General features: G+C 54.0%; 1 protein-coding gene across 1 annotated transcript; it reads left to right on the top strand.

Moving 5' to 3' along the window:
• The first annotated feature begins 336 nt into the window (after window positions 1-336).
• On the top strand, window positions 337-11,922 carry MRPS26 (mitochondrial ribosomal protein S26). The gene is made up of 3 exons (XM_053700950.1): window positions 337-505; window positions 10,954-11,077; window positions 11,680-11,922. The coding sequence occupies exons 1-3, from the start codon at window positions 462-464 to the stop codon at window positions 11,812-11,814; spliced, it is 303 nt and encodes a 100-aa protein (XP_053556925.1). The 5' UTR covers window positions 337-461; the 3' UTR covers window positions 11,815-11,922.
• The last annotated feature ends 670 nt before the right edge of the window (window positions 11,923-12,592 follow it).

Below are 12,592 nucleotides of genomic sequence, written 5' to 3'. Positions count from 1 at the left end.
TCTGAATAATACTATAGTTAATCTCTATCAGTTTTGTATTGTGAATAATACTACAGTTAATCTCGTTATCGGTTTTGTATTCTGTAATACTATAGTTAATCTCGTTATCAGTTTGTATTCTGTAATACTATAGTTAAACTCGTTATCGGTTTTGTATTCTGTAATACTATAGTTAATCTCGTTATCAGTTTTGTATTCTGAATAATACTACAGTTAATCTCGTTATCAGTTTGTATTCTTAATAATACTACCGTTAATCTCGTTATCAGTTTGTATTATGAATAATACTATAGTTAATCTCGTTATCAGTTTGTATTATGAATAATACTATAGTTTGATCAAGTGGTTGTCCCTGCAGAGCACAATTTAAAGAAGGAGTTCTTCGAGCCCAGTATGAGGAACGAGTTGGATCACTTGCAGAGCAGCGACACCGCCTTGAAAGTGAGGAACATGAAGCTCTTATGACCTGGAACAGAGAAGAGAAAATGAGAGCATTACGCCGGAGGTGAATGCAGAAAAAGATGCTGTGTGTCACTGTGCTGCCATCCTCAGGAGGCATTCCATGTCTCATAGCCCTCTCCTGTTTGTGTCACATGACTGCACTTCCTGTAGCTCCTTCCTATCTGGGTTACCCTGCAGGGGAGGGACAGACACCATGTCCCATAGCTCCCTCCTGACTTTGTCACCTGCAGGAGAGGAGCAGACCCCATATCCTATCACTCCCTCCTGTCTGTGTCACCCTGTAGGGGAGGTACAAACCCCATGTCCTACAGTTCCCTCCTGTCTGTGTCACCCTGTAGGGGAGGTACAAACCCCATGTCCTACAGTTCCCTCCTGTCTGTGTCACCTGCAGGAGAGGAGCAGACCCCATGTCCTATAGCTCCCTCCTGTCTGTGTCACCCTGTAGGGGAGATACAAACCCCATGTCCTACAGTTCCCTCCTGTCTGTCACCTGCAGGAGAGGAGCAGACCCCATATCCTATCACTCCCTCCTGTCTGTGTCAACTGCAGGAGAGGAGTAGACCCCATATCCTATCACTCCCTCCTGTCTGTGTCAACTGCAGGAGAGGAGCAGACCCCATATCCTATCACTCCCTCCTGTCTGTGTCAACTGCAGGGGGGGGACAGACCCCATGTCCTATATCTCCCTCCTGTCTGTGTCACCCTGTAGAGGAGGTACAAACCCCATGTCCTACAGTTCCCTCCTGTCTGTCACCTGCAGGAGAGGAGCAGACCCCATGTCCTATATCTCCCTCCTGTCTGTGTCACCCTGTAGGGGGGGGGGACAGACCCCATGTCCTATCACTCCCTCCTGTCTGTGTCAACTGCAGGGGGGGGGGGCAGACCCCATGTCCTATCACTCCCTCCTGTCTGTGTCAACTTCGGGGGGGGCAGACCCCATGTCCTATCGCTCCCTCCTGTCTGTGTCAACTGCAGGGGGGGGACAGACCCCATGTCCTACAGTTCCCTCCTGTCTGTGTCACCTGCAGGAGAGGAGCAGACCCCATGTCCTATAGCTCCCTCTTGTCTGTGTCACCTGCAGGAGAGGAGCAGACCCCATGTCCTACAGTTCCCTCCTGTCTGTGTCACCCTGTAGGGGAGGTACAAACCCCATGTCCTACAGTTCCCTCCTGTCTGTGTCACCTGCAGGAGAGGAGCAGACCCCATGTCCTATAGCTCCCTCTTGTCTGTGTCACCTGCAGGAGAGGAGCAGACCCCATGTCCTACAGTTCCCTCCTGTCTGTGTCACCCTGTAGGGGAGGTACAAACCCCATGTCCTACAGTTCCCTCCTGTCTGTGTCACCCTGTAGGGGAGGTACAAACCCCATGTCCTACAGTTCCCTCCTGTCTGTGTCACCTGCAGGAGAGGAGCAGACCCCATGTCCTATAGCTCCCTCCTGTCTGTGTCACCCTGTAGGGGAGATACAAACCCCATGTCCTACAGTTCCCTCCTGTCTGTCACCTGCAGGAGAGGAGCAGACCCCATATCCTATGTTTCTATTCAAGAGGTAGTAGCAACAAACACTGTGGGGGACTTTAAAAATGCATGGGACAAGCATAGGGCTACCCTACGAACTAGATAAGTTTATACTGTTAGGTAAGGTCGGGCAGACTTGCTGGGCCTATGGCTCTTATCTGCCGTCAATATCTATGTTTCTATGTTTCTATCACTCCCTCCTGTCTGTGTCAACTGCAGGAGAGGAGTAGACCCCATATCCTATCACTCCCTCCTGTCTGTGTCAACTGCAGGAGAGGAGTAGACCCCATATCCTATCACTCCCTCCTGTCTGTGTCAACTGCAGGAGAGGAGTAGACCCCATATCCTATCACTCCCTCCTGTCTGTGTCACCTGCAGGAGAGGAGCAGACCCCATATCCTATCACTCCCTCCTGTCTGTGTCAACTGCAGGAGAGGAGTAGACCCCATATCCTATCACTCCCTCCTGTCTGTGTCAACTGCAGGAGAGGAGCAGACCCCATATCCTATCACTCCCTCCTGTCTGTGTCAACTGCAGGAGAGGAGCAGACCCCATATCCTATCACTCCCTCCTGTCTGTGTCAACTGCAGGGGGGGGACAGACCCCATGTCCTATATCTCCCTCCTGTCTGTGTCACCCTGTAGAGGAGGTACAAACCCCATGTCCTACAGTTCCCTCCTGTCTGTGTCACCTGCAGGAGAGGAGCAGACCCCATGTCCTATATCTCCCTCCTGTCTGTGTCACCCTGTAGGGGAGGTACAAACCCCATGTCCTACAGTTCCCTCCTGTCTGTGTCACCTGCAGGAGAGGAGCAGACCCCATTTCCAATAGCTCCCTCCTGTCTGTGTCAACTGCATGGGTGGAACAGACCCCATTTCCAATAGCTCCCTCCTGTCTGTGTCACCTGCAGGGGTGGAACAGACCCCATTTCCTATAGCTCCCTCCTGTCTGTGTCACCTGCAGGGGTGGAACAGACCCCATTTCCTATAGCTCCCTCCTGTCTGTGTCACCTGCAGGGGAGGGACAGACAGCATGTCCCATAGCTCCCTCCTGACTTTGTCACCTGCAGGAGAGGAGCAGACTCCATGTCCTATAGCTCCCTCCTGTCTGTGTCACCTGCAGGGGAGGGACAGACACCATGTCCCATAGCTCCCTCCTGACTTTGTCACCTGCAGGAGAGGAGCAGACTCCATGTCCTATAGCTCCCTCCTGTCTGTGTCACCTGCAGGAGAGGAGCAGACCCCATGTCCTATAGCTCCCTCCTGTCTGTGTCACCTGCAGGAGAGGAGCAGACCCCATGTCCTATAGCTCCCTCCTGTCTGTGTCACCTGCAGGAGAGGAGCAGACCCCATGTCCTATAGCTCCCTCCTTTCTGTGTCAACTGCAGGGGGGGGGACAGACCCCACGTCCTATCACTCCCTCCTGTCTGTGTCAACTGCAGGGGGGGGGGGCAGACCCCATGTCCTATCACTCCCTCCTGTCTGTGTCAACTGCAGGGGGGGGGGCAGACCCCATGTCCTATCACTCCCTCCTGTCTGTGTCAACTGCAGGGGGGGGGGGACAGACCCCATGTCCTATCACTCCCTCCTGTCCTTGTCAACTGCAGGGGGGGGGCAGACCCCATGTCCTATCACTCCCTCCTGTCTGTGTCACCTGCAGGAGAGGAGCAGACCCCATGTCCTATCGCTCCCTCCTGTCTGTGTCAACTGCAGGGGGGGGGCAGACCCCATGTCCTATCACTCCCTCCTGTCTGTGTCAACTGCAGGGGGGGGACAGACCCCATGTCCTACAGTTCCCTCCTGTCTGTGTCACCTGCAGGAGAGGAGCAGACCCCATTTCCTATAGCTCCCTCCTGACTTTGTCACCTGCAGGAGAGGAGCAGACCCCATGTCCTATAGCTCCCTCCTGTCTGTGTCACCTTGTAGGGGAGGTACAGACCCCATGTCCTATAGCTCCCTCCTGTCTGTGTCACCTGCAGGAGAGGAGCAGACCCCATGTCCTACAGTTCCCTCCTGTCTGTGTCACCTGCAGGGGAGGGGCAGACCCCATAGCTCTCCTGTCTGTGTCACTCTGCAGGGGAGGGACAGACCCCATGTCCTATAGCTCCCTCCTCTCTGTGTTACTGTGTCACCTGCAGGAGAGAGACAGACCCCATGTCCCATAGCTCCCTCTCTGTGTTACTGTGTCACTCTGCATGGGGGGACAGACACCATGTCCCATAGCTCCCTCCTCTCTGTGTTACTGTGTCACTCTGCAGGGAAGGGACAGACCCCATGTCCCATAGCTCCCTCCTCGCTGTGTTACTGTGTCACTCTGCAGGGGAGGGACAGACCCCATGTCCCATAGCTCCCTCCTCTCTGTGTTACTGTGTCACTCTGCAGGGGAGGGACAGACCCCACGTCCCATAGCTCCCTCCTCTCTGTGTTACTGTGTCTCCTGCAGGGGAGGGAGAGACCCCATGTCCCATAGTTCTCTGCTGTCTGTGTCACCTGCAGGGGAGGGACAGACCTCATGTCCCATAGCTCCCTCCTCTCTGTGTTACTGTGTCACTCTGCATGGGGGGACAGACACCATGTCCCATAGCTCCCTCCTCTCTGTTACTGTGTCACTCTGCAGGGGAGGGACAGACCCCATGTCCCATAGCTCCCTCCTCGCTGTGTTACTGTGTCACTCTGCATGGGGGGGCAGACCCCATGTCCCATAGCTCTCTGCTGTCTGTGTCACCTGCTGGAGAGAGACAGACCCCATGTCCTATAGCTCCCTCCTCTCTGTGTTACTGTGTCACTCTGCATGGCGGGACAGACACCATGTCCCATAGCTCTCTGCTGTCTGTGTTAACTGCAGGAGAGAGACAGACCCCATGTCCCATAGCTCCCTCCTCTCTGTGTTACTGTGTCACTCTGCAGGGGAGGGACAGACCCCATGTTCTATAGCTCCCTTCTCTCTGTGTTACTGTGTCACTCTGCAGGGGAGGGACAGACCCCATGTCCCATAGCTCCCTCCTCTCTGTATTACTGTGTCACTCTGCAGGGGGGGGCAGACCCCATGTCCCATAGCTCCCTCTCTGTATCACTCTGCAGGGGAGGGACAGACCCCATGTCCCATAGCTCCCTCCTCTCTGTGTTACTGTGTCACTCTGCAGGAGAGGGACAGACCCCATGTCCTATAGCTTCCTCCTCTGTGTTACTGTGTCACCTGCAGGAGAGGGACAGACCCCATGTCCCATAGCTCCCTCCTCTGTGTTACTGTGTCACCTGCAGGAGAGAGACAGACCCCATGTCCCATAGCTCCCTCCTCTCTGTTACTGTGTCACTCTGCAGGGGAGGGACAGACCCCATGTCCCATAGCTCCCTCCTCTCTGTTACTGTGTCACTCTGCAGGGGAGGGACAGACCCCATGTCCCATAGCTCCCTCCTGTCTGTTACTGTGTCACTCTGCAGGGGAGGGACAGACCCCATGTCCCATAGCTCCCTCCTCTCTGTTACTGTGTCACTCTGCAGGGGAGGGACAGACCCCATGTCCCATAGCTCCCTCCTCTCTGTTACTGTGTCACTCTGCAGGGGAGGGACAGACCCCATGTCCCATAGCTCCCTCCTCTCTGTTACTGTGTCACTCTGCAGGGGAGGGACAGACCCCGTGTCCCATAGCTCCCTCCTCTCTGTGTTACTGTGTCACTCTGCAGGGGAGGGACAGACCCCATGTCCCATAGCTCCCTCCTCGCTGTGTTACTGTGTCACTCTGCATGGGGGGGCAGACCCCATGTCCCATAGCTCTCTGCTGTCTGTGTCACATGCAGGAGAGAGATAGACCCCTTCTCCCATAGCTCCCTCCTGTCTGTTACTGTGTCACCGGTAGGAGAGAGACTGACCCCATCTCCCATATCTCCCTCCTCTCTGTGTTACTGTGTCACTCTGCATGGGGGGACAGACCTAATGTCCCATAGCTCCCTCCTCTCTGTGTTACTGTGTCACTCTACATCGGAGGGACAGACCCCATGTCCCATAGCTCCCTCCTCTCTCTGTTACTGTGTCACCTGCAGGAGAGAGACAGAGCCCTTCTCCCATAGCTCCCTCCTGTCTGTTACTGTGTCGCCGGTAGGAGAGAGACGGACCCCATAGCTCTCTGCTGTCTGTCTCAGCTGCAGGGGAGGGACAGACCCCATGTCCCATAGCTCCCTCCTCTCTGTTACTGTGTCACCTGCAGGAGAGAGACAGACCCCATGTCCCATAGCTCCCTCCTCTCTGTGTTACTGTGTCACCTGCAGGAGAGAGACAGACCCCATGTCCCATAGCTCCCTCTCTGTATTACTGTGTCACTCTGCAGGGGAGGGACAGACCCCATGTCCCATAGCTCCCTCCTCGCTGTGTTACTGTGTCACTCTGCAGGGAAGGGACAGACCCCATGTCCTATAGCTCCCTCCTGTCTGTGTCTCCTGCAGGGGAGGGACAGACCCCATGTCCTATAGCTCCCTCCTCTCTGTTACTGTGTCACTCGGCAGGGGAGGGACAGACCCCATGTCCTATAGCTCCCTCCTCTCTGTGTTACTGTGTCACCTGCAGGAGAGAGACAGACCCCATGTCCCATAGCTCTCTGCTGTCTGTGTCACTCTGCAGGGGAGGGACAGACCCCATGTCCCATAGCTCCCTCCTCTCTGTTACTGTGTCACTCTGCAGGGGAGGGAAAGACCCCATGTCCCATAGCTTCCTCTTCTCTGTGTTACTGTGTCACCTGCAGGAGAGAGACAGACCCCATGTCCCATAGCTCCCTCCTCTCTGTGTCACCTGCAGGGGAGGGACAGACCCCATGTCCTATACCTCCCTCCTGTCTGTGTCACCTGCAGGGGAGGGACAGACCCCATGTCCTATACCTCCCTCCTGTCTGTGTCACCTGCAGGGGAGGGACAGACCCCATGTCCTATAGCTCCTTCCTGTCTGTGTCACCTGCAGGGGAGGGACAGACCCCATGTCCTATACCTCCCTCCTGTCTGTGTCACCTGCAGGGGAGGGACAGACCCCATGTCCTATAGCTCCCTCCTGTCTGTGTCACCTGCAGAGAGGGACAGACCCCATGTCCTATACCTCCCTCCTGTCTGTGTCACCTGCAGGGGAGGGACAGACCCCATGTCCTATAGCTCCTTCCTGTCTGTGTCACCTGCAGGGGAGGGACAGACCCCATGTCCTATACCTCCCTCCTGTCTGTGTCACCTGCAGGGGAGGGACAGACTCCATGTCCTATAGCTCCCTCCTCTCTGTGTTACTGTGTCACTCTGCAGGGGAGGGACAGACCCCACGTCCCATAGCTCCCTCCTCTCTGTGTTACTGTGTCACTCTGCAGGGGAGGGACAGACCCCATGTCCTATAGCTCCCTCCTCTCTGTGTTACTGTGTCACTCTGCAGGGGAGGGACAGACCCCATGTCCTATAGCTCCCTCCTCTCTGTGTTACTGTGTCACTCTGCAGGGGAGGGACAGACCCCATGTCCTATAGCTCCCTCCTCTCTGTGTTACTGTGTCACTCTGCAGGGGAGGGACAGACCCCACGTCCCATAGCTCTCTGCTGTCTGTGTCACATGCAGCAGAGAGACAGACCCCTTCTCCCATAGCTCCCTCCTGTCTGTTACTGTGTCACCGGTAGGAGAGAGACTGACCCCATCTCCCATAGCTCGCTCTCCTGCAGGTGACACAGACAGCAGAGACAGACTCCTCCCATATCTCCCTCCTCTCTGTGTTACTGTGTCACTCTGCATGGGGGGACAGACCTAATGTCCCATAGCTCCCTCCTCTCTCTGTTACTGTGTCACCTGCAGGAGAGAGACAGAGCCCTTCTCCCATAGCTCCCTCCTGTCTGTTACTGTGTCGCCGGTAGGAGAGAGACGGACCCCATAGCTCTCTGCTGTCTGTCTCCGCTGCAGGGGAGGGACAGACCCCATGTCCCATAGCTCTCTGCTGTCTGTGTCACTCTGCAGGAGAGGGACAGACCCCATGTCCTATAGCTCCCTCCTCTCTGTTACTGTGTCACCTGCAGGAGAGAGACAGACCCCATGTCCCATAGCTCCCTCCTCTCTGTGTTACTGTGTCACCTGCAGGAGAGAGACAGACCCCATGTCCCATAGCTCCCTCCTCTCTGTTACTGTGTCACTCTGCAGGGGAGGGACAGACCCCATGTCCTATAGCTCCCTCCTCTCTGTGTTACTGTGTCACTCTGCAGGGGAGGGACAGACCCCATGTCCTATAGCTCCCTCCTCTCTGTGTTACTGTGTCACTCTGCAGGGGAGGGACAGACCCCACGTCCCATAGCTCCCTCCTCTCTGTTACTGTGTCACTCTGCAGGGGAGGGACAGACCCCATGTCCTATAGCTCCCTCCTCTCTGTGTTACTGTGTTACCTGCAGGAGAGAGACAGACCCCATGTCCTATAGCTCCCTCCTCTCTGTGTTACTGTGTCACCTGCAGGGGAGGGACAGACCCCATGTCCTATAGCTTCCTCTCTGTGTTACTGTGTTACCTGCAGGGGAGGGACAGACCCCATGTCCCATAGCTCCCTCCTCTCTGTGTTACTGTGTCACTCTGCAGGGGAGGGACAGACCCCATGTCCCATAGCTCCCTCCTCTCTGTGTTACTGTGTCACTCTGCAGGGGAGGGACAGACCCCACGTCCCATAGCTCCCTCCTCTCTGTTACTGTGTCTCCTGCAGGGGAGGGAGAGACCCCATGTCCCATAGTTCTCTGCTGTCTGTGTCACTCTGCAGGGGAGGGACAGACCCCATGTCCCATAGTTCTCTGCTGTCTGTGTCACTCTGCAGGGGAGGGACAGACCCCATGTCCCATAGCTCTCTGCTGTCTGTGTCACCTGCAGGAGAGAGACAGACCCCATGTACCAAAGCTCCCTCCTCTCTGTTACTGTGTCACCTGCAGGAGAGAGACAGACCCCATGCCCCATAGCTCTCTGCTGTCTGTGTCACCTGCAGGAGAGAGACAGACCCCATGTCCCATAGCTCTCTGTTGTCTGTGTCACTCTGCAGGGGAGGGACAGACCCCATGTCCCATAGCTCCCTCCTCTCTGTTACTGTGTCACTCTGCAGGGGAGGGGCAGACCCCATGTCCCATAGCTCCCTCCTCTCTGTGTTACTGTGTCACTCTGCAGGGGAGGGACAGACCCCATGTCCCATAGCTCCCTCCTCTCTGTGTTACTGTGTCACTTTGCAGGGGAGGGACAAACCCCATGTCCCATAGCTCCCTCTTCTCTTTGTTACTGTGTCACTCTTCAGGGGAGGGACAGACCCCATGTCCCATAGTTCTCTGCTGTCTGTGTCACTCTGCAGGGGAGGGACAGACCCCATGTCCCATAGCTCCCTCCTCTCTGTGTTACTGTGTCACTCTGCAGGGGAGGGACAGACCCCATGTCCCATAGCTCCCTCCTCTCTGTGTTACTGTGTCACTCTGCAGGGGAGGGACAGACCCCATGTCCCATAGCTCCCTCCTCTCTGTGTTACTGTGTCACTTTGCAGGGGAGGGACAGACCCCATGTCCCATAGCTCCCTCTTCTCTTTGTTACTGTGTCACTCTGCAGGGGAGGGACAGACCCCATGTCCCATAGTTCTCTGCTGTCTGTGTCACTCTGCAGGGGAGGGACAGACCCCATGTCCCATAGCTCTCTGTTGTCTGTGTCACTCTGCAGGGGAGGGACAGACCCCATGTCCCATAGCTCCCTCCTCTCTGTGTTACTGTGTCTCCTGCAGGGGAGGGAGAGACCCCATGTCCTATAGCTCCCTGCTTTCTGTGTCACCTGCAGGAGAGAGACATACCCCATGTCCCATAGCTCTCTGCTGTCTGTGTCACCTGCAGGAGAGAGACATACCCCATGTCCCATAGCTCTCTGTTGTCTGTGTCACCTGCAGGAGAGAGACAGACCCCATGTCCCATAGCTCCCTCCTCTCTGTGTTACTGTGTCACTCTGCAGGGGAGGGACAGACCCCATGTCCCATAGCTCCCTCCTCTCTGTGTTACTGTGTCACTCTGCAGGGGAGGGACAGACCCCATGTCCTATAGCTCCCTCCTCTCTGTGTTACTGTGTCACTCTGCAGGGGAGGGACAGACCCCATGTCCTATATCTCCCTCCTCTCTGTGTTACTGTGTCACTCTGCAGGGGAGGGACAGACCCCATGTCCTATAGCTCCCTCCTCTCTGTGTTACTGTGTCACTCTGCAGGGGAGGGACAGACCCCATGTCCCATAGCTCCCTCCTCTCTGTGTTACTGTGTCACTCTGCAGGGGAGGGACAGACCCCATGTCCTATAGCTCCCTCCTCTCTGTGTTACTGTGTCTCCTGCAGGGGAGGGACAGACCCCATGTACTATAGCTCCCTCCTCTCTGTGTTACTGTGTCACCTGCAGGGGAGGGACAGACCCCATGTCCCATAGCTCCCTCCTCTCTGTGTTACTGTGTCACCTGCAGGGGAGGGACAGACCCCATGTCCCATAGCTCCCTCCTCTCTGTGTTACTGTGTCACTCTGCAGGGGAGGGACAGACCCCATGTCCCATAGCTCTCTGTTGTCTGTGTCACTCTGCAGGGGAGGGACAGACTCCATGTCCCATAGCTCTCTGTTGTCTGTGTCACTCTGCAGGGGAGGGACAGACCCCATGTCCCATAGCTCTCTGTTGTCTGTGTCACTCTGCAGGGGAGGGACAGACCCCAAGTCCCATAGCTCCCTCCTCTCTGTGTTACTGTGTCTCCTGCAGGGGAGGGAGAGACCCCATGTCCTATAGCTCCCTGCTTTCTGTGTCACCTGCAGGAGAGAGACATACCCCATGTCCCATAGCTCTCTGTTGTCTGTGTCACTCTGCAGGGGAGGGACAGACCCCATGTCCCATAGCTCCCTCCTCTCTGTGTTACTGTGTTACTCTGCAGGGGAGGGACAGGCTCTGTGTCTCACAGATCTGTCCTATTTTTGCTAACATTTTTTGCGTATTGTGCATTGCAGGGAGGAACGCCTTCGACTACAGGAGGAGGCAGTACGTGTGCAGAAGGAGCTGTGTGAACAGAAACGTCAGATTGCAGAGCAGGAACAGATACAGGAGAGACAACAGGAGATTGAGCAGCTGCAGGTATATGATACTCTCACAATACTATACCCAAGGTGACAAGTACAGGGATGAGAATGCTTGTGGGGAGATGGGGTATGTGAGAAGTCTGTAGTGTATGGGCAAGTGACTAGGTCACAGTCACAAATAGGAGCGCTGCAAGTAGACAAGGAAATTTGTATCATTTATGTAGAACACAAATCTTAAGAAATTATACTTGCAGACAAGTGGCAGGCTGCACGTCCACTTGCAACCCCAGTATGTTGTCCCGGTGACTTATGTCTGCTTCTGAGATCCTGAACGGCGTCTAGGGGAAACGTTTTCCACTGTCCTCCCGTTTCTCTGTGCTTAATGCGAACTGCAGGTCACGTGACATGTCATATCCAATCAGGGCGTGGAGCTCAACCCGGCTAGAAACGGCCAAGTAGTTGCATTATTAGAAGTAGAAGCCGGGGAGCTAGACTAAAATATAACCTTTATTTGCACACTAACTGTAATTAAAAGCAGAAGGCGGCTGTGTACAATGTACAGATATGCCAGCAAACGGCTGTGGCCATAGCTAGGTCAGCTGGGTCAGACATGCAGGCACAGGCTCCATTTGACCTTCATGGTTTCTGTCTTATCAGGAAATGGCCAAATCCTTCATCACCCCTGAGAACCTTTCAGAACGAATTGAGGCTGCGTTGGATAACCCCAAAGACTACAACTTCTGTCTGGATCGAGAAGGGCGAGTTCTGAGGCAGCATGGTGGACAGACATAGGCCTGCCTGAGAAACATGTGAACTTGTGAGGCTTCATAAAGAACCAATGTAACCTACAAGATAATGATGTGTGTTGTGAATCTGTAATAAAAATATGTATATAATGCATTTCCCCCCTCTGTTTTCATCATCATGAATTCTCTCAGACTTCCACACATCTCTATTCCCTATTATTACTTCTTTGTCATGTGGGAGACACGAGTTATAGGTGATAATTAAATAGGGGCTTTTGCAAGAGAATTAGAGAATGAAGAGGATGTAGAATTCAGCGTCACTTGTTCTGTCTTGCTTTGACAAGCTCTGCATTTTCTTAATTCCTTATCATTCATTCTTTGTCTGATCTTCACACTTGTCTCCTTCATTTTGTAGCTTTATTCTTACTGACCATTACACTTTACTCCTGTTCATTCTTTGTCTGATCTTCACACTTGTCTCTCTCATTTTGTAGCTTTATTCCTACTGACCATTACACTTTCCTCTTATTCATTCTTTGTCTGATCTTCACACTTGTCTCTCTCATTTTGTAGCTTTATTCTTACTGACCATTACACTTTCCTCCTGTTCATTATTTGTCTGATCTTCACACTTGTCTCCCTCATTTTGTAGCTGTATTCTTACTGACCATTACACTTTCCTCCTGTTCATTATTTGTCTGATCTTCACACTTGTCTCTCTCATTTTGTAGCTTTATTCTTACTGACCATTACACTTTCCTCCTGTTCATTCTTTGTCTGATCTTCACACTTGTCACTCTCATTTTGTAGCTGTATTCTTACTG

Source organism: Bombina bombina, chromosome 2 (assembly GCF_027579735.1).
Source record: "Bombina bombina isolate aBomBom1 chromosome 2, aBomBom1.pri, whole genome shotgun sequence".
Classification (NCBI taxonomy): Eukaryota; Metazoa; Chordata; class Amphibia; order Anura; family Bombinatoridae; genus Bombina; species Bombina bombina.
This window is presented reverse-complemented; position numbering and strand designations above follow the sequence as displayed.